Source organism: Drosophila virilis, chromosome 2 (genome assembly GCF_030788295.1).
Source record: "Drosophila virilis strain 15010-1051.87 chromosome 2, Dvir_AGI_RSII-ME, whole genome shotgun sequence".
Lineage (NCBI taxonomy): Eukaryota > Metazoa > Arthropoda > Insecta > Diptera > Drosophilidae > Drosophila > Drosophila virilis.
The window spans coordinates 25,034,094-25,056,682 of NC_091544.1; the positions used below are offsets into that span (position 1 = coordinate 25,034,094).

Below are 22,589 nucleotides of genomic sequence, written 5' to 3' on the forward strand. Positions count from 1 at the left end.
TTGCCCTTGGCAGTCAGTCGTGCGAATCTGCAGGCTGCACATGCATCAAAGTCGACATGCAGCACCAGCAACAGCAGCCCCAACGTTGGTCAGCTGCTGAGCAGTACGAACCTGGTTACGTGCATCCGGCTACATAACCAAAAGCAATCACTCAAAATATGAGAAATAGTGTGGCAACCGCAGTAGTTTACTGCAGTCGTGGCATGCAACTTGAGTGCGAGATGGATGGGCATGGCTTAAGGCACAGTCAACGCCCGAAGGTGGGCGTTTTAGGGTCTTGGAAAGGGATATTTCTAGCACAAGCAACTTTTACAATAAGACCAAGCGACATGAGCTGAGCATTCGAGCAAGACTCCCAGCCCCATTCACTGTGCCTGCTTGTGTATGCAGTTATGGCATGTTGCGTGCACATACATACATGCTGCAAGTTACTGTGACAAGCCACAAGCATTGTCCACACGTACGACAATGCTGACGTCGGCGCCGGCGCCGCTGCTGTTACCGCTTGGCTGCTGTAATTGTGAAGGATGCCATCAAGTGGGCATCCCCTTGTCCTGTGTGTGCCTGCGTACAAGTATATATGTATATCCCTATATACATAGCTGTCGCATATTTTAAGCTCAAGCACTAAAAGCAAGTGTTTAAGCCCACAAAAAAAGTTGGAAACCAAAAGAAAAAACTGTTTTCCTTTCTTGGCCGCAGATTAAATACCCTTTCAGATTTACGGGCGATGCGTCATGTGCCCTTAATGCTTGGAAGTGTTTTCTTTTATACAAAAAGTTCCTATGGGAGCTACATGAAATAATCATTCCAGCTTGAATATATTTTACTAATACAAGAGTAGCAAAGTAAAGTTGAGTTGGATCTAAATATCTTGACAGGAAATTATGCTTTTCAAAGTATATATCGAAGAATTTTGTCAACAGAAGCTATATAATATAGTCATCAGATCCGGTTGACGCCAACCTATGCATTGGTTGTACTAAAATCAAGAAAGATCGTCGATGATTAACTACTCTTAGACTATTTCTTAGAAATGCTTTGTAGCTTAGCTTTACTGATTTAACTGATTCTTCCTATAGAATATGTATAAAATAGTACTCAAATTTAATACATTTTGCAGATAAGCTAGGAGAATTGTGGGGCATGTAATTGCCAAACTTCATCAAGAAGTTTCGAAAAATAAAAAATACAAGAACTTAATTTCGTATCGATAATAACTATGTGTATATGATCTAGTGGACCGATTCATCTAATTCCATAGTAATAATAAAAAAAATAAAAATGTATATCAAAACTGATCAGAGATGTCGCTAATGCCATTTTAATTTCATGCCACAATTTAAATAGACTTCGCAAAGGCAGGCCACAGCTCGACAGTCGACGGTCAAGTGGAAAAGGCTGCCAAGGTCTTTGGGAAGAGGCCTGGAGAGAAATGGGGATGGGACTGGGCTGACGGACCGACCACGTCACACAACTTGATGGCTGTCCTTTGACATGGTGTCATCAATTTGGAATTAATTCTAGCAATTTACACAATTTGCCACAACTTTTGCGCCAGCAACTTTTGCAGCATATCAGCTTTAGTTTTTTTTTTGTTTGTCTATTTTTTTGCACGCTTGTTAATATTTTACGTGCTTCTCATAAGGCAATCGGTGTGTCTGTTCTCCATTGATATTTTTGCACCATTGAAACGTTGTTGCCGCGCCGCTGCTTTAATGCAATCAGCAACAAATTGCGCGCAGCTTATTCAAGTTGCAAGTTCAGACGAATGCACAACACAAGTGTGTGGGAGGGGGGGGGGGGGGGGGGGGGCACTTTCGAATGCGTTCAGTGCGCACAATTAGAAGGCAGGCAGATGACTGCGCCCCTGCCACAAAATGCCTCCCGCAGCACTTGAAAACTTGCTTCAAGCATTCATTTCATACTGTCGCGCCTCTGGCGCAGACCAAGTGTGCAACAGACAGCGAAACTTGCAACAGCCGTACAAATAATACAAATTTGTGCAACATTTTCACAAAACTTGTTTGCATAAATTAAAAATAAGTAAGTTCTTAACGATTTTTTTTTTCTTTTTAATTTAGTTATTTTCACAAATTCGATTTTAACGAGCTTAACTGAATGAAAATTAAATCACAAGCAAGTTGATAAATTGTTACGATTTGAAATCTTGTAAACGTATTATATTTCGAACGTTTCAAGCAAAGGTTGAAATAAATGATGTAGTACTTAATAATTCATTTAAGTATTGTATCACGTTTAATTGGATAAACGATTAATTTGTTTAGAAGCAAAATAAAGTAAAGAAGAAAGCATTTCCCAACACATAATTATATGCTGAATAAGTACCATGAGCTGATTTTGATATCTGATAACAATTAGATAATTGAAACTTTTAATAGATGTGCTCCGTTTGGCATTAACAGAGGGAGTACATGACGTTTCTTGGACATACTGGGAGGTTATTAAAAAAAATCTATAAATATTGATTTACAGACACCATTTTTAGGCACAATTCGAAAATAATATGTGCTAGACACACAAAACTTGGTATCAGGGTCTTGGTTGCTCTCCCTGTTAAAAACTCATTTTCAAAACATTTTGGGGTTTACCGACTTTTGAAAATTGATTACAGAGTGGACTAGAAACTCTGAATTATTAAATTTATCATGAATTCAAAGTGAGGTATGCGAGAATGTTTGACACGCCGTGGTATCTCCCAGTCGGACACTTCCAAATAAAGTCTCTTGCTTATCTAAGTTTCTGTTCACTTACCACCGGATTGGAGCCCATTTTGACATTCTTAGCCATATCCATCATATCCAAAGCGACGCGCGCCATGCACTTGGCGTGATCCTCACAATGATCTGGCAGACCCGAGACGGCCATATACTTATCGCCCACAGTTTCCACCTGGAAATGACACAAAACACGTGTGTGAGTATATTAAAAATTGGCATTCATCCGGCTGTCAGACAAATTGACAGCTGACCTAAAAGCGGTTCTGCAAATTGTTTGACCCGGTTGAGCTAAGCTACATTTCGTGGCCGAGCGGAAAATTGTAATTAAGTGTCAGGTTGATGCGTTCGTTTTGACAGCCATTAGTGGCGCATCGAGGTAAGAGCATACAGTGAGTGTTCGTTAAAAAAATAAACATACGTTTATATATATTTATTTATGAAAAACACTTACTTTGTAGACATTCAGGTTGCGCTTGGAGTCGGTGAGCGCATCAAAGACGGTGTAGAGCTCGTTAAGCATTTTTACAATTTTCATGGCACCCTCGGGATCCGTGTTGGCTGCACAATATTGCCCGAAGCCCACAATGCCAGAGAACATCAGCGTTACGGAGTCATAGCTGTCAAAATATATATGTGCATTAAATAAATTGCGCAAATAGCTTAATGTTTGTGGCCATTGGGCGGGCACTGGGGACAAGTGTTGGGTACGTAACTTCTTGAGTCTTGTATCCATCTAACCAATTTCGTGTCTTAGACCTGAAGAATAATCTGAACACGTGCTACCAAATATCAACTAGTTTGCACGATTATCAAGTTAATGTGATTAAGCGAGACTATTTAAAATTAAACACGAATACACATAGATACACGTAACTTTGGCAGACGGAAACTGGTGTTGGTGCATGAATAGACTAATTCAATTTCGTATTAACTAGCTTGCGCAATCAACAAGAGTAGGCATGACCTTGATTTAACACGACTTAGCAGAACGCATACAATAAATGTATTTACGGTTTTTAGGAGCCAGCTGTGACGTGGCGTGTTAATTTATTAGATGTCGTGTCTAAAAATTGAAGGCTTGTGTGATTCGTGTTCACAAATATCACAATCAACAACACAAATAACGACTTACTAGATTAAACCCGACTAAGAACGAATTTACAAATTGTTCCATAAATACACATGATGTTACGCACGTTAATATTATTAATCACGATTTCAACTGAATTGAAATGAAATTTATGTTTGGTCTTTAAAGATTCGATTTTAAAGATTTCGTGTGTAATCAAACACAATTTTACATGAGCTATTACGAATTGGCATGATTATAAGCAATGATATTTCCGCTGTTTTAAAATATTCAACAAATGTGAACAGCTCATTAAATCCGAGTCATGTCCTTTTGACAAGCGTCGTGTCGAGCAGCAAAACTTCGACACGACCACAGTTCCAGTTTGTATTAGGCATCGGGGTTAGGGCTATAGCTTACCGTTTCGGAGGCACTGGACGCTGATGTCGTAGCTCATTTGCCACAGATTTGGGCAGCACCGAGTAGAGCAGCCTAACCAGGAGCGAGAGCAGCAGCAGGGGAGGCAACAATGGATAAACAAATAGAAAGAAAATGTTCGAGTAATTTTAATTTCGCGCCTGAAAGCATGCAACGATTTACGTGCTTGTTTGTTTGTTTTTTTTTTTCTTGTCGTGCGCTCACTCTAATGTGTTTCTATTTTTGTTACGCTTTACATCATTTTTCTTACCTGTCCGTTTTCTGCTTCTCACTCTCCAGATCGCGAAACGTTTGCTGTAGCTTATCCGTCAGCATTTCCAGATTTTTGGTCAGCTTGTATTCCGCCTCGAATTTCTCAGAAAGCAGCACCAAATCTCTGGCCGCATCGTGCAGCGGCACATCCGAAATGTAGAGTCCCTTCCTACAAGCAAAAGAAAAACGTCGTGTGTGAGTCGAATCGAAAAAAAAATGACGCGCATTTTATTTAACTTAAGTCTGTTTGGCTTTAGCTTGGCTTCAGCCGGAGCGCTAGCAAATAAAATAAAATATGTACCCGCCAGCAGTAAAGCTGTAGGGTGAGCTTTGAGTGTGCGCGCGTGTGCAAGTGTGTGTGTGCGTAGGGGGTCTTGCGTCAGGTGTAGCAATACATATTTACTGTCACCAATAAATTTTAGCTGGATATTTGCCATTTCTTTCAATATAAATGCACAAACAACAGGCCATAAACTGTCAGCGGCTGCTCTATAAATCAACATTTGGAAAATCAATTGCAAATTGAAATACTTTAAGAATTTTTAATTCGACCGAGATAAGGGATATTTTAAGTACACAAAACTCCGTTTGATTAACTGGAAAATATGGACATTCAAAAGCAAGGCACGTTCCATTTGAACTATGTTGTAAGGTTAAGAAGCAGCAGGTCATGAAAACGCTGCTACCATAATCAGTAATTGTAATGTATTAAGTAAACAAGTGTCTGTTAGTTTAACTTTAAATTGTCCAAAAAAAATTACGCACATTTCTTTTTCACTGAACTGGAAGGCCTTGTAATAGCAAGATATGAACTTTTTGTTGTTAATTTCAGTATTTTGTATGCTTTAAGTAAACAAATTTTTTTGTGTTTATGTCTGCAAAATATCGGCATTCAAAATTTGGATATCTTTTCAGATGGAAGTCATGAAATAGACGCTACTTAAATCAGCATGTTTTTTTGAGATTTTATTTGGTATAGGTTTTTTTTGCGCCTATCTTACATTCAACTATTTTCTGATATTTTATAAAAGGTAGTTTTAAGAAAAATCTATTAATGCGACTGTTTTCTTTTAAATATATAACTTATTATTTACTCACTTGGTTAGATCATCCAAATTCATGACGCTCGGATAGCACTGAAACAATATGCGATCTGTTTCTGGTATATACATCATTTGGCCCTAGAATATGGACAAGAAAAAAGCTGAGCAAAGTAGACGGCAAACATAACACACACACATACATATAATTATCTTAAAAAATACGTTTATGCAACATTTTGTGGCCAGCCGCATTAAATTTAATGCAATACAATTTCAGTTTGAATTTCAATGGCGGCGGCTGTGCTTAAGCGGCCATTTTGTGTATTCATTTCATTTTCTTGTGCTGTTGTTGTACTTGTGTGTGTGCTTATGACCGCATTTTGAAATCAATGCGGTTGATTGCAGACCAGAGCGTGGGGAGTGGGGCACAAACTGTTGTAGCGCCAAACCGAAACAAGACTTACCTTCAGTCTCAGAAAGCGCTGCTCGAGCCGGCTACTCATGGCGCCCTGCCTCGTCTGGAGCACATAGATGGTGTTTATGTGCGACAAAATGTTTTCAAATGTGAGCTGCAGGTGTGGTCTAATGGCCTCCACCACCTCTATCAGCGAACAGTTCTCCTCGGCCACTCTACGGCAACGGGAGAAAGGACATTTATAATGGCTAGTCGCAAATAAGACGGTACCAAACATTGGCCTGCGGTTTTTTGCACCCGTAACTCACCTGGGTATAACGCGGGATACGGCTTTGCCGGCCTGTACGATTTTCATTTGTCTATCGAACATCAGGTGGAAGGGGAACACCTTACAGAAAGTCGCTGGCGAGATGAGTGGAGCTGCAGGGGAGGATTGATGGCATGGCAAATGGGTTTCAAGCGTTTAGTCTGGCAATTAGCCAAGCGAATGGGAAAGTGCTTTTAAAGCTTTTAGTTACCTTCACAGAGAAACTCCATATCATCGCTGGCTGCCGGGTCATCCTTCTTGGCATCCACTTGCGATTTGGCGGCCACATTGATTTCACGTATCAGAAACTGTACATGGTCATAGCGTTCGATGTCATCGCTCTTGTTCTTCAGCAGGCGCAGGCACTTCTGCTCCTTGTCGCCGTCGCAGTCGAAGCTATCCTGCACAAGTGGCCCACATGGCGCGCCGCCTGTGGCCTTCGATGTGGCCGGCAACTGCTCGCCAGCTGTGGATTGGGTCATTACAATTGAAGATTAATCGCAATGGCAAAGAAGAGGTTTGCTATGTAGGGGCAACAAAAGTTCAAATAGAGCTGGGCACAAGTCGTGTTTTTTAATCGTGACACGAATATCGTGAGTATAGTCTGCCTGTAATTCAAAGCTCGTGCCTATTTGTCCATTTCTAATACCTAATGACACATTAAATCCCAATGCCCAATTGGGTACGGTTGGTAATAGGATATTTCAAACATAAGCCAGCGGCTTGCTTTGCTTTCAAATGTTTTCTGCTGACTATCGCAATAATGTTATTAACAGGATATTATCAGGCAATCGTATAGTTGCAGCAGCATATTGACCGGTCTAGTCATTAGACCCGCTGATAATAGGGCATAGAATGAGCCTAGAGCAAATTTGTTGGCCTGAATTTTGTTAGCTTACCCGGCTCGCTGGCAATTTGCTGACCATCGTTGTTGTTGTTGATGTTGTTGCTGCTGTTGTTGATGCCATTGTTGTTGTTGGCATTGTGATTGTTATTGTGCTCGGCAGTGCCTGCAACTTGAACTGGTGCAGTCGCTCCAGCAGCAGCAGCCGCATCACTTGCTGTGGCATCCGATCCGCCAGCCGTCGTCTCAGTTTCCAATTGTTGCTGTTCGCGTGCCAGGGCGCGTTCCTTCTCGGTCGCATCGATGGGCTCACCTTTGCGCTTCACGATGTCAATTTCCACCTCGACACCGTGCAGCTTCGATGCAACGGCCTGTGAAAGATAAGCGGGGTCAGCAGCAGCAGCAGTGTGGTTGGGATAGGAGCGAATGTTAACTTCTGGTTAGGTGAGTGACCACAGCGTTTACCTTGACTATGCCGATGACAATGTGCTCCAGCCCGGGCCGTTCCGAGTAATAATGCAGCAGCAGTTCGCCATCCTTTTCCGTGCAACGAAACGAGGGCGCTCGCATGCCCGGATAAAGGGTGCCCAAATGGTCATGCAGTGCGTCCAGATTCTGGTTTGTTGTTGTTGTTGTTGTTGATTTTCACATATATTTTCAATGAAAATTCAGCAAAAATTCAATTTCATTTTTCATTATGATTAAGGAATGGGGCTCAGATGGATGACGATGACGATGTCGATCAGAATGTGCACGTTGATGGTGTGGTGAAAAGTGTGGAAAATTGAAAATAAATCGAATGTGAGTGCAACAAAAGGCCATGCCAGGCCGCATGGGCACATGAGCGTGTGAGCGTGTCTGTAAGACTGTGCTTGTGTGCGTGTGTGTGTGTGTGCACTGAAGCAAAAGAATGCTTATCAATGCGACTGGATGCGAGCAGCAACTCGATGGCAACATAAAAAATGACTCGGTGCAAAATTGGCATTGGCAAATGCGCTGAGATGCAAGGTGAGTCAAGTTGTGTCGTGGTGAGGGGAGGCCAGCCGAGGTGAGGCTTTCGTATGAGACGCTGTGTGATGCATGTGAAATGAGCGTAAAATGCGAAATGTGTTTTAATTAAACGTGGGTAAGCGCTTATACAGTCGAACTACGCAATAACGAAACGAGCGATTCCTATCAATGTCTCATCTACTGGAATCCTGTCGATATATTATATTTATAATTTTGCAAAGACCAAGAGATCTTCGGCTTTTCCTAATTCGAATTGTAGGTTGATATAGACAAGGCGTATTTCAGCTCTTTACGTCGGCAGCTTACGTGCTGGCTTTGCTAGCTATTTTACCTAAAAAAATAATTAACTATATTAAGAATGTTTTCGGCTGCTTAAAAGTTAGTAAAGCTAGCTCGTAAGCTGCCGACGTTAACGTGAGTTGAACGTGAATCAGACGAAACTATTGAAAAGCATAAATATCGAGTGCTTAAACATTTCGTCTTTAAGAAATGGAATACCCCAATTCTGTTGTAAAATATATTTGTTTCTTATAGGCGAGTTCGACTGTGGTTTCAGCTATTTGCCACATTTTACCTGTAGAAAGTCACGCGGCGTTGCGCCCAGCACTTGAAGTATTTTATCATAGCCCGAATCCTGACAGAACTCAAAGAATGTCTTGCCAAACAGTTCCAATATGTCATCGGCAGGTATCTCTGTACGAGGATATATATATGTATACTTATATGTATATGTTTCGGTTCGTTTGTTATGGGACACAACTACAGTAAACCAGTTGAAGTGCTTTGTTTCTCGTCAGTTACTTACTGAGTATCTCAACAGCTGCTCCAATTAGATTGTATGTTATTTCGTCATCGTAAATTTGACGCACCAGAAATTGTCCCTCCATGCTGACCATGGCCTTTTTTCTGCACGTTGTTGTTGTTATTGTATTTGTAGGGACGGTGGAGTGTGCAGGAGGGGGAGATTGCAGCCAGCGTCACCGACAATCCGAAAGATGAAGAGCGCGAGCAGCAATAAGAAGAACAAGCAGAAGCAGAAAATACATACATTAATTTTAATTAAATTGCCTTTGTGCTTGTATTTATATGCGAGTGTGTGTGTGTCTGTGTCAGAGAGAGCGTGTGCTTGTTTATGTGTACTTTGCCCTGAAGCAGCCATAAAGCCAACTGACGCGCATATGGCACTGGCATTTATAACCGACCCGAAAGCGGTATCCAAAATCTTTAGCCAGCGTTCAGCTTCTTGTAAATGTATGTAATTTTTGTTTTCAATTTCCGCTGCCTGTTAAATTTTGCAAATTAAGATATTTTGACAGAATAAATTTAATAAAATATAATACTATTGAAGGCTGTTAAAAATTATGTCAACTTTTATCTTAACTAAATCATGTTTTTGTATTCACAATATATTTTTAAAGTATAGTACACTTTATATTGAACAGAAAGGCACGAACCAGAGCCTCTTTTCACGTATGTGAAAGAAGCTGGTTGAGAAGCTGAACCCAAGAAGGAGGAACAATTTCTTTAGGCCGTGCACCCATTATAAAAATATATAGAATGCTGTTTTTTTTAAATCTTTTTATCTTATGAAAGCGGCTCAACATTGAGATGCTTAGCAATTTATAGGAATTAATTATTACAGCTTACAGCTTATGCTTATATGCTTACAAACTAACTAAAACGAATTATTGTCACCAAAATGAATTTAAGGCTTTAAATTCAAACAATATTTTAAGCATCTTTTACATTTCATTTCACATTTTATGTGACATTTCGAATAAAGAAACAAATAATTAAAATAATCTGAAAAACTTTTATACAACTTCGAGTGTGTTTAAAGCAGCTTTGGTAAATGTTAATTCCCTAGCGGAACTTGAGTCGCATTTGCATTGAATAACAATGCGAAAGAGCGGCAAAATCAAATGGAATTCCCTTTTGTTGTTGTTGATGTCGTTTTTTTTTCTCGATGTGAACATTGTGCAAATCGACTTTATTATTTAATAGAACTTGTGGCAAGCTGTTGCCAAAACAAATTGAATACAACGTGCCAGACACAGTGCATAGCTGTATAGCAGAAACAAAGAAGCAAAAACGAAGAACAGTTGCACCCGACTGCACAATACACTGTACAGAGTGTAATTTCTGCTTGAATGAGTCCAATGGACTATACCTAATTATTATCTATAAGTCCTACAATCGTGACAAAACTGGATTTATATGATTATCCGAGAGCTATTGTACATTGCAGAAAACCAATATACTCTGTTTCACTTTGTGAATAGTGTATTAAAAACAGCGAACATCGCAGAAAAGAAACAGAAATCACATGGAAAAAAAGTAATAGAAAAGTAGATATTGTACGTGGGAAAGTTTTTCCATTTTCTTGCACCCTGGCCCCCTTTCTACCTGGCCTAACTTTTGATATTCCCGCAGCAGCAGCGCAAAACAGCTGCTGATTTGTGACGAGGGCAGGCCCGGACAGAGGCAGGGCGGCAGACTGTCAACGAGGGCGGCGGCAACACTTCATTTGTTGCTCATTCGAAATGAATTGTTGTTGCAACAAAAGCAGCTGTCAAATTGCAACTGGCGAATCATATCAACAGCTGTCGCTACAATGCAATATAAACATTTGCGTGGCAGTTAAAATAATTTTCTTGGCGGTCTATTTGGGCCAACTGGAGCATAAGAACTAGACGTGGGTGATACAAATTTATTTTTAATTTCCGGGTAACATCGGAGACGGGGCCACAGCTGCTGCTGGTGCACTTTCCGCTACTCAGTTAAAAGAATAACTTTTCGTTTCATTTAGAAGAGTGCACATTACGGATGATTATTGTACACTGTGAATATCGTACACAAAATAAAGCCCAGTAGGGCGAAAAAACTGACTGTTTATTTTTTAAAGAATACAAAAATGAATGCTCGTGCAAGCATTTTCCTTAAACATCTGATATACTTATATTTTATTTTCAGTTTAAATGTAACTACTTGTAAAGTTTGGACTGAAATATGCTAAAATTAAACTCTTGACCATAACCTTAGATGTGCTTGTTTTAGAAATAAGAAAACAGCTGAAGGCTGCCTCTGGCATAAATTCGCCTCGAGACTCACTTTGTGTGCAGCCTAATGGATTTCTTGGAAGGAATGGCTCTAGGCACGCGCGTTTAAATTGTGAGATAGAAATTTAAGGCGTATATTTAATTAAAAGCGCACATTTTGGGGCTAGCCCCAAGAGACGATTCACCAGTCTACGCCGCGTATGATTGATTTTCATTGATTTAAATTGTGTGTGTGCGCGTGTCTGTGTGCGTATGTGTGTGAGTGAGCGCGTGTTTGTGGCACCTTTAGATCGACAACTTAATTGAAAAAGTTAATGTGTGCGTGCGCGTAACAAAGCGACACACAAAGTTGCCCAATTGCAATTTTTGTTATACTTCTGCCACGCTCTCATTATCGAATCAAATTTGCGATAAATGTGTTAAGTAAAGAGAAGGTTTTTCATGTGTTGTGCCAAAAAGTAAACATTAATTTTCAACATTTAAGCTAATTTATGCTGTACAAATTAATTACACGCCACGCAATTTATCACCTTGTTATTTCCAGCTACTCTTGACATTAAGTATACGCCATGTAAGCGGAGCGTAACAAATGCAATACGACATTTAGTAGCTCTGCTGCGCTGGCTTCGCTTGCTGCTTAGCTGCTTGGCTGCTGTCTTTTAGCTGCTTACAAATTCAATTTCCGCTCTGTCCTGGCGCGAGCTTTTCCTAACGCTTTTCGCGCTCATTTGAATATTGTGCGGGTGCGGGTGGGCAGGTTGGCTCCACTAAGTGCTTTAATCTGGAAAATGGCGTTGGCCGGCAAATAATATGCAAACATTTGGCGGCTAAATAGCTGCCAGCCAATGGACTGGCCATAATGTTATGTTGTTTTTGCTATTGCGGCTGTCGAGAGCTATGCCTGCAGGCTTTGCCAAGTTGCACGTGAATTGGTTGCCAAATATGCCAATAATTTTCAGTGCACGGCCATTTGGCAATTAGATATTTGCAGTCCGGGCCAGGCTCGAGGTAGCTGGATTTTGTTTTTGACGCGCTTGCGTCTAAATATTATTGTTTAATATGCCACAAGGCAAACACGCACACGTACACCGACGCATACTCACATGACCACTTAGTGATTTTATGCGACTCGTACACGCAGCTGTGTAATATATGTGTGCGTGCTTGTGTGTGTATGTGCACACGCTCTCCCTCTCAATTTGATGGCGAGCCACTAAATCGCTTTATTATGAACTACTTGTTGGCTTTTGGCTGCTTCAGCTTTCAACTTTAAGTTGGCTTACAAAGTTTTAGCCCAAGTCGACCGCAATTGATAACAAATCAATTTGCTAATTTGATTCGCCGTTTGTGGCTTTAAACGCCCCTCTCGACGCCAACAAGCAGCCGCAACGCCCACCCCATGCACAAATGGCGAATTTTTAATGAGCTTGCGCTGCTTTGTAGATTTAATACTATAATAGCATTAAATTACGAGTTGCTTCTGCCTTCATCCATCCAGCTTTGGCTTTGGCTTATGAACTCTGGCCCACGCCCATGACAGTTACTACAAACTTGCAAGGCTCTGTAGGCGGTTCAAAACTAAAGGCGCGCGTGTGTGTCATGCGCATCCGTAGTTACACACACATACATACAGAATATAACTAGCGCATTGTTTGGGCACTTAGCGTGGCTCCTCTGCACAGCTAAATATAAAATACATTCAGATTGTCTCTGGGCTACAGCTTATGTGGGCTACTTTGGTTTTATAGTTTCATATGCAACACGAGCATAAATATCTCAATCTCTATTAAATGTCACAGCTCTTTTTAATTCAAGTCAATTGATAACTTTGCTAAGTTAGCTGCAGCAAATAAAAATACAAACACTTAACGAATTCGGGTTGAATTGAATTATAGGGTAGATAATTATAAAAATAATAATAATAATAAAAGTACAAATAAGAATATTCCTTAGAATAATAATTATAAACAAAACATATCCCATAATTCCCATATATAATTTCAATAGAATCGTATGTTCTATTTAAAGAGAGTATTTCAAATTCCTCCAAGCTCGAGTGCAGCTCTACTGCTGATTTTCGAAGTGGCAGCTGCAGCAGCGACCACCAACAACGCATGGCAGTGGCTGCAGCAAAGAAACGGAAACGAAATAAGGTTAAAAGCCACTTAAGACTTGTGCAAGTTAATGTGGCACATAACTCAAGTGAGTCACATGTTTTATTGTGGCACAAATAGAAAACCAGAAACAACGTGAAAACAGCATACACATACTCACACACACTCGCACACTCAGCAAGTGCTAAGTTGGACCATGGCCAGGGACACACCAGGCATTAGCATTGGTAATAGGAAGAGCATCCTTGTTGCCTGAAGGGACACAACCCAAGATTGGAAAACAAAGTTTAAGAGCCTGGTAATACACAAGCTGCGTAAACTGTTAAGCGTTAAGCACTGCCCACATATAAAACGATCTGGCAAATTAACATTGAAACTGCAGTCGGCGCTGAGGTTGAGCTGCAGATTCCTTTTATTTATATACCCTGTGATGTTAAAAATATAAGGAGTATTTAAATAAGATAAAAGATAAATAAAATAAGAGATAAATAGAAAGAGGGAGAGAGACAAGAGTCAAAACTGGGACTATAGATGCTGAATTAATATAGATTAAAGTTTTCATTAGTTCAAAATATTTATCACTTTTTGACTCTAACAGACAACATAATATAAAATCACTATACTAAATACCTTACTATATTGTATTGTATAGTAATGTTATTCGTATCCGCCTTAATCTGCGGCGCCGTATATGTACATTAAGCTCTCTTGATAGCGCATTGGGATGTATAAATGCCATGTATCCTTTAGGGCCAACATTGATCCTTTCTCTTAAAGAAATTTCTCAAATTGCCAAGAATGTGATCAATCAGGTATACAAGGTGTGCTCAAAAACAAAGCGCCAATTCGAGCCCAAAAGCGAACCTGCAATCATGTTTCTTCGTATGCACAGGGTAATTTCAAGTCGATAGTTCGAAATAGAAACATTCTTGTTGATTGTTATATGTATTTATGTGACTTGGGCGCTGTAATTCTCGAGGCGTGTTATTCAAAACATGGCAGCGGGAAAGTGGGGCACAGCCGGTCAGCCTTGCAGTTGCACGTACTCTGTGAACGTTGTGAAACAGCGTTTACTTCAGCTACTCTCTACCCTCTAGTCTCGTATGCGATTAGCGTTGAAATGCTGCAGAGCCAACCACACACAGACGTGATGAACGTTGTTAATGGCAAAGGAGGAGGCCAGGAGGCAGCTTGGGCGCCAACTGAGTCTCAACTTAACCCTCATCATCAGCAGCAACATGCTCATCATTGCGAATGTCATTGTCATACCCATTGGCATTGTGATTGCGATTAGCCGAGCCAAGTCAATTTAGTAGCGGCTTACCATTTTTACTGTCGCTAAGCCGCCACGGCCATGGGGCGTATGATTAACCTTTAACGCAGCTTCAAGCGTGGCAGCAGCAACAGCAGCAGCAGCAGCCCGGCCTAATCTCTCGCATAGAAAGTAAAGCAAGCACCTTCCTGGTCAGTCAAATTAATGAATTCCACTTTTATTCTGCGCTGCGGTCAGCTCATTAATAACTGTCCACATGCGTGGCAAAGGCGACTTTGTCACAGACTTTCACTCCCATTTACCTCCGGGCAAATCGAAATTTACTTGGCCCATTTGTTATGGCTGGCACTTTGTGGTCTTTCGCTCATCGATTGAGTTTCGCCCGGCTTGTCTTGTATTTTGCCCGACATTTTCTCTGTCTTGTTTTTTTTTTCTCTTGGCCTGGCCCAAAATCTTATCTACGCGCACACTGTGACATCTCGAAATTAGGACATCATTAGCAACTGTCGATAGGCGCTGATAAATGCGGCACACGGCCTTTACCAGAGTCCTGGCGCTGTCCGCCTGCGGCATGGCCTGGCAGCCCACTAAATGGTGACTGGACCAAATGATGGGCATAGCGTGGAGTTCCTAATTTACTTGTGTTTTAAAGCTGACTCAATGTGTGTGCCTTACTCGTAAGTAATGGATTCATCCTTGTTATCCATTTATTAAAAAACTTTGTATATTTTTTTTTATTTATCTGCTAAAATTTATCTGCTAGACTTCTTTTAATGTCCATAAAATCAATTCAATAAATGGCAAATAGAGAAATGCTGAGCATGCGGAACTAGAAGTTCTGTTTGGGTCTGTTGTAGTTATTGTACACTGCTTGCAACAGAAAACTTTCAAAGGAACAAGTGATAAACTAACGAATATCCTGCAATTAACTCAAAATCAAAGTGTATGTATTCCAAAAACTATAATGTGCTTAAAATATTTCGTTCGTTCGTTTGTTGCAGCCAACGCATTTGGGGGGAATTGGCTGAATGATATGATATGATATAGCTGCCATAGAGAAGATCGCGAGATATATAAAAAGGAATTGCAAGTCTGTGCTGCAAATCTTTGGAAACCCAAGGCTGTACGTAACCTTGGCTTATATAGATGAAAACAAGTTTGTTTATTTCAATGGGTACAGTGTGTAATATTGTAATAATGCGGGCAAAGGCGTTTGATTTAATGATGCCCGACGGGCAAAGGGACAATCCAAGGAATCCAAATTTCGAAGTGACGCAAGCAAGGCAGCTGCAACAAAATCAAAAACAACAACAAAAAACAAAATGTCGTAAATTGACAGTGGCACAAGGCAACACTTCCGGTCTGGCATGCCACTGCAGTTTACAAGTTTACAGTTGCAATGTCGCCGCAGGCAGTTGAATATGTGCTCCCCTTGTTGTCTTTGTATTTGTGAGTATGTGTGTGTGTGTGTGTGAGGCGGATGCAAACACTCGCCGACATGTACGCGTTGTTGTATGCAAATCAAGGAAAAAATTTCTTCGCAATGCTTCACAGTGCCGTTGGTCAATGTCATCGATTTGCATGATGACATCAGACGCAGGGGGTGAAGAAGTGGCGCGGGATAAGCAAAATTTTCTGGCAGACAAAGAGGCGTAGCTTTGATCTGAGCTGAACCTAAAGCAGTTGCAACAACTGGAGCACAGCTGCAGTTTCGATTGCGATTGCGATTGCTGCCAGGAGGCAGCTGCCACAGATTGTTGCGCGTAAGGCAGCAGCAAATTGATGTGTCCGCTGTTGCAGGCACTTGAATAAATTTAATGGCATTCAATGCTTTCTAAATTGCATGTTCGAGTATGAAAACGGACTATCTAGGCGATTTCCGCGCGATTTCGGTTGAATTTAAAGAGAGCAAAAAATAAAATAAAAGTTGATAAGTTGCGCTTCGTTGACTCGCTGCACAATTGCCATATAAATTGCATTTAAGTGTTGCCGAGCATCCCAAAGGGACTCTAGCGCGACTACACAAACGCACACCCGCAGCCAGCTGTTACACAATTCTTAAATGCAATAAATAAGAATTTTCCACTGATGCATTTATACGCCAAATACGTGGGTCACCCCTCCTGGGTACGCCCCCACAAACTTGCTGTGCAGTTGACCATACAATGAAAAAGAACGTAATTTTATAGCCCATCCACACTGCCGAAACTCGGTGCGCACAGGGCGTATGATTAATACGATAGGCATTGCGCATACACCCCATCCGCCCAGCGAACAAGCAAACCAGCATATTTAACTTATTTAATTAATATTTGTTGTCTGCCCGCAGGGGCCATGGTTTCAGAAGCTGGCCAGCGATGGGTGGGGTGGCGGCCGCCCCCTTCGTCCCAAACATTTTTGTTTGCCGTGTATCCAGTTATTAATAAGAATTAATGAAGCTTTGTGCGGTCTTAAGTTTTGGCACGAAAGTCGATAAATTTATAATTAGCATTTGGTGTGAAATGAGTTGGAAATAAGTTAAAAACAGCCTACAAAAGCTTTGCTCCAGAAATCCATCAAAAAGCGCACAGGCTTAAGGCTGTGTAAGTTTTGACTTTTATAATACCTTAGAACCTTCCGCGCCGGAATGCCCATAACGCGCCTTTTATACTGTCCTAACTGAGCTGCGTGTGCTTAACTAATTCATACTTATAATCAAATGAAAGAGTGCATTAAAAGAAAATATATTTAACAGCATATAAATACATTTTTCAATTATTATATTATACAGTGTATAAATATGATTCTATTAGTTCATAAATGTATGCCTAGTGAACTGATTCATCAACCTGTATAGACTGGTTTTGTATTGAGTTTCGCGTTAAAAACAGATCAATAACCCCTTGTAGGTAAAAATAAATCAATTGAATCGTTGAGCAAGTGTGATCAAACTAAACTATTGCAATAATTTTAATTTTACAAGGGCGATATCTACTTTAATATCGATGGACTAGTTATTACGATAAATATATAATCATTATTATTATTAAAATTATTAATATTTATTTTATTATTATTATTATTATTATTATTATTATTATTATTATTATTATTGCTTTTTTAACTATTCGTATTACTTTCGCTATTCATAATGCCTTAACCGTTATTTGGACAACTGTACCTATAACTTTCAATTAAATTTTGTTTATTTCTCCGATTTGGTGTTAATGGAGCTGACAAACAATACAAATGCCTTTAATAAACAATTCTGCTATTATTTGACTTGGATTAATGCACTCGATTTGAGTTGATCACACGAAGGGGCAACCGGTGTCGGGTAAGCCATTGAGAAGCTATAATAGGCAATGTTATGAGTCGCCCTAGTAGACTTGAGTCGCCATTTTCGCATTACGTATGCGCCGCGTGGCCAAGTTTTGAGCACACGCACGCAATGCGACGCATAATTCATAAAGCGATAAAAGTGCTGCACATAAACGCGAACTTACAAGCATAAATTGGGGCGTGGCTGAACCAGGTGGGCCAATACGCTGAATATGAAGCAATCAAACGAACAATAAATGAAGCAACCAAAAGGAAGTTGAGAAGTCGCCGCGAAAAGCCTTCCAGCCAAGGAAATGCAATCAATGCGGAAAGTAATCTCGGCGATAAGTGCGAAAACGTGTCAAATGGAGAGGCAGTTACAGCAGGAACAGGTGCGGCGCCGTAGGGGTCCCTAGTCAATATACATAGAGCTCTGAAAATATTATTGGATGCGTTCAGCTGTCAGAAACAATCGGCGACAGCTGGAAAGAAGATATGAAAATATGACAAACACAAAGGCAAAGAGTTGAAAACAAACTAGCTAAATTTTACAATACCCGCAACTGTGGAAAGGGTTGACTGCTTGTTATTCTTTCGGGTGTTATTGGTATACCCTGTAGCTTGCAAAGGACTTACAAAAAAGCATTAACAAGTGCACGAGTAAATATTGACATGCGCGCATGCGCCATTTTTTTAATAGTTTAAAATAGAGCAACATTTTCAATATTTTTATAATACAACAGGTACTTCAACAGACTGCTCGCCAGATTCATTACGATATATATTCCGATTTCAGGGGCGGGGGTCATTGTTTCATTAAAAACTGTTGTGCCCTTATAAGATTTTGGATTGGTAACACTTTGTTCAACACAGTTTACAAATGAAATAAACTTGTTTTGTGAAGTATATAATTAAAGAATGAAAAAAGACACACATTGGAACATTTTGTTTACTTGAAAATATGTAATTCAGACGTTTCAGTTGTAAAACATCTTTTCTTCGAATAAGTATTGACTATTTGATTTTTGTTTTCAGAATTTTTAGTATTCAAAAAATTTCTTTGAATAAAAATTATGTTTTAAGAATAAAAACTGTTGAGTTTTGATGATTTTTTAAGCACTAAAATTATGCAGATGTTTTTTTTTCTTTTTTCTTGCATATGTCTAATACTTTGTAGAAGAGCACATATATTTAAAACAGGGCAACAAATCGTCTACCACTCATGTCTAAAGCTTTCTAACTCGTTTGCTGGGCTTAACTTTTCATGTTGTTGTTGTTGTTTATTTGTGTAGGTTAACGACACGCACAAATATCACACACACACACACACACCCGCATACATTTAAGCATATATTTTACTCACATCGCACACCGCTGCCAACTCTTCTGTTATATTTAAAACTAGAAGAATTTTTTCAGCAAAACGAAACGGCTTTTTGACTGGGATTGAAACTTGAGACGCGCCAACGCACATTTGTTGGCGCATTAGCACACACACACACGCAAGCACACCCTCAACTCGTTACATGCCTGAGAAATGCCATTTCCGACACTCACACAGACAAACACTTGAAGAGCGACTCGAATTTCCATAATGTCTGCTATGAAAATGCGATCGATTTTCGTGTGGCAAAATGAAAAAGAAAACACCACATAATGCTGCGGGCGTATGTCTATATGCGTTTGTGCGTGTGTGGGTGTGCTGGTATGAATATCTAAAGAGTAGCAGGACCCACAAATGGTTGGCTAAAATAAAGCTCTGTAATATAAAGCTTGGACATGGGGCACGAAGCTAAAACCAGCGACTAATGGCTTCAAAAAGTAAAAAAAAATATAAATAAAATTGTTGTGCGCGGTTTTTTAAGCGGCACTTAGCAAACGGCTTTTGAATTAACATGAGTGTAGAAATGCGTATTTAATGGCAGCCAAAGGATTCAATTGTGTGTCTGTGTGTGTGTGTAGTCAAATAAAATCTGCGCCTAGTTGAGAATGACGGGGCGTGACAAGACGACGTGGCTCAGTTACCCCGTTTTGCCAGCTGCACAAGAAAATGAAGATTGATGATGCTTTAAGACTTGTCAGCAGCTGCTCTTAAAGTTAATAAGTCGCAAAAATGATTTTTTCCCTTATATACCCTAGAATAGGGCATTGTAATTATATACAAAAATATGTATATGAAACGCAGGGAAGAAGTCATCCCAGAGGTTATAGAAAATATATGTATATTTGATCAGGAGGTCGACAGCCCAGTCAATATGGTTGAAATATCCGTCTGTACATGTGCTAAACATAGCGTCGTTTAACTTCTTAGACTTTTAGAGATATCTTAAACAAATGTTTCCATCTGCTCCTTGCATAATTGTCAAACCTTACCAATATCTGAGTACTATGCTAGATTTCCATAGAAAGAATCGGTCAAATTCGGTTCCATATCATTCCTAAGTTCTATATCATATAATCCTGCTTATTATATGATACTTTTTGAAACATTTGGTTAGAAGCAAATCGTTCGCATAAAATTTCTTCTAAATCACATGACTGCAAGGGTATTCAAGCTTCGACTTGTAAGTGGTCATTAATTTTTTCTTGTTCTTTTTTCGGGTAAAATTTTCTGAAAAATTTGCATTTAATATGATGCCCCCCTCACTCACGCACACACACACACGCGCACCGTACCACTGGGCGTATGTGCAATAAGTGAAGCGTAGCGCAAATGTGTCGCTGGCAAAGCGAGGCGTGTAGCTAATCCAATGCCTTGTCAATATATCAAATTTTCCATGCCACTAGCTGCGACCCGAATGCTAACAAAGCGCTGATGACATGGCCAGGTCACAGAATTATGGCCCGGCTTGTTTGGGCTCCGATGCAAATTCTAACGCAATTGCAGACCGATAAAGACAATGTTCCCAGCTGCTAAAACGACCCAGATTCGCCCGTTTACTGCTAAAATAACAGTTTACTAAAATTAAAAATAGATTTTCTTTTACTTGTTCCTAGAAGCACTTGAACTTTTATAAGTTTCAGTCACAAATTGCAGCTATTTATGAACTCAACCAAATCCGAACTATATTTAGCTTTGTGAAATTGAGTTGAAAGCGTTTCGAAGCAAGCAGCGCACACAATGTGAGCATAATCAATCCCGGCGCAGTTACCCGCATGGCAGTTGGCTCTGCGGTCCAGCAAATGACCAAAGGCTTGTTTGGGGTGGAATGCGGGCATGGCAGTGGTGCCCATTAGCAGTGAATTTTTGGCAGTAAGCAGAGCAGCTCAGCTGAGCGAACATATTCACAGACTTACGCGCAAGCCAGTTGACTGACATACATAGACAAACAGACTGGCGGGCGGACAGACGGGCTGTGGGTGCCTGTGTTTTTTGGGCCTTGAGGCTTTGTAGCCATGCGAACACATGCAGCATGGCCTTATTGTTGTCGTGTGTGTGTGTGTAAAACATTTTATAGGCAAATCGATTTTTGTCTAAAGTGCCACAAACACGCACAACAGCAACAGCAGCAGCAGCAGCAGCAACGATAACAATAACAAGGACTTTTGCAACAATAACAATAAAGCGACATTGCGACAGCATAAAAAAGAGATGTTGCGGGTGGCAGCTGCGGGGGGTCAACTACATTTCCGGTCTGTGTATTAGCACAACAACTGCCACGCTGACCGTGGCCAACTGTGCATGTGTGCCTGCGTGCATGTGTGTGTGTGTGTGTTTGTGTCACGAGCGTTAATGTCAAGCGCTACGGCCTCAGTCGCAGTCACAGCCGCTGTGCATTGGGCACGAGCCGCTACTCAATCCTTGCGATTCTTGTGCCACATCAAAGTCAAAGTCAAGCCACAAGGCTAGAGTAAAAAGTCCGAGCAGTTTAGTGGCGAGTGCACGACTAGAAGATTCCCTTCTCCGAATAACATACAAGTCACCCAGTTTTATTTTCGCAATGATTTTCTTATATTTTATAAGGATTACCAAATTTTTACTTTACGAGAACTTTCTTGCTAAAACTTTTTTCTTTAGATCACATAGTATATACTCAATATTTGTCGATATATATTATGTATAATGTATGTGTATAATAGTGCTATTGGCTATGATAAACGAAAAGATATTTTCCATGCTTTAACCTCTGAAATCTCTAGAAGACACGCTAGAAAATCTCAATTCGCCATCCTGATAACAAAAACACACATACATATAAAAGTATATACTCTAGGCTGTAAAATCAATCTTCTCAAAAGGCTGGGAAAATGATTTTTAAACAACAACAAAACAAACGTTTTCCGCCAATTTACCACTGTTGCCAGTGGAATTTCCAAATTCATTGAAATAATGAGTACGACATTATTATTATTTTCTTATTACGAGCTTTGAAAATAAGTTTTATGCATATCGGACACAACTTAAAATTCAACAAAAAAATCATTAACATTCACTTTTCTCCGAAGGAGCTTAGATTTTGCGAAAAGTGAAAAGTTTTGCTGCTTAGCTCCTACGGTTTGGGATGTGCGTTGATCACCAATCAGTTGGTCAGTCAGGGCAAGTATTTACAATGGGTGCAGGGTATAAAAGCAAAAACAATAGCAAAATTCAAGCTCATATTTCCAAGCAGTTAAATCTGATTTCACTTTAAGCTTAATCTTCTGCTTGTTCTTCTATGCTTGGCAAATTAATGAAGCTCATTTGCAGATTGATGTGTTGCAATTATGCGGCAACAACAACAAC

At 40.1% G+C, this 22,589-nt stretch overlaps 1 protein-coding gene across 3 annotated transcripts in view; it reads right to left on the reverse strand.

Annotated features, from left to right (window-relative positions):
• Gycbeta100B (guanylate cyclase soluble subunit beta-1-like) overlaps window positions 1–22,589 on the reverse strand; it is a 59,711-nt gene that overhangs the window by 28,886 nt on the left and 8,236 nt on the right. For all 3 annotated transcript variants that reach the window (XM_070207717.1, XM_070207716.1, XM_070207715.1), the window contains exons 4-15: window positions 8,926–9,026; window positions 8,695–8,813; window positions 7,575–7,724; window positions 7,165–7,480; window positions 6,477–6,731; window positions 6,267–6,378; window positions 6,008–6,173; window positions 5,599–5,681; window positions 4,499–4,669; window positions 4,231–4,302; window positions 3,193–3,358; window positions 2,776–2,913 (exon numbers count right to left, since the gene is read on the reverse strand). In XM_070207717.1, the coding sequence (XP_070063818.1) occupies window positions 2,776–2,913; window positions 3,193–3,358; window positions 4,231–4,302; window positions 4,499–4,669; window positions 5,599–5,681; window positions 6,008–6,173; window positions 6,267–6,378; window positions 6,477–6,731; window positions 7,165–7,480; window positions 7,575–7,724; window positions 8,695–8,813; window positions 8,926–9,026 (1,849 nt within the window). The remainder of the gene's footprint in view (window positions 1–2,775; window positions 2,914–3,192; window positions 3,359–4,230; window positions 4,303–4,498; window positions 4,670–5,598; window positions 5,682–6,007; window positions 6,174–6,266; window positions 6,379–6,476; window positions 6,732–7,164; window positions 7,481–7,574; window positions 7,725–8,694; window positions 8,814–8,925; window positions 9,027–22,589) is intronic.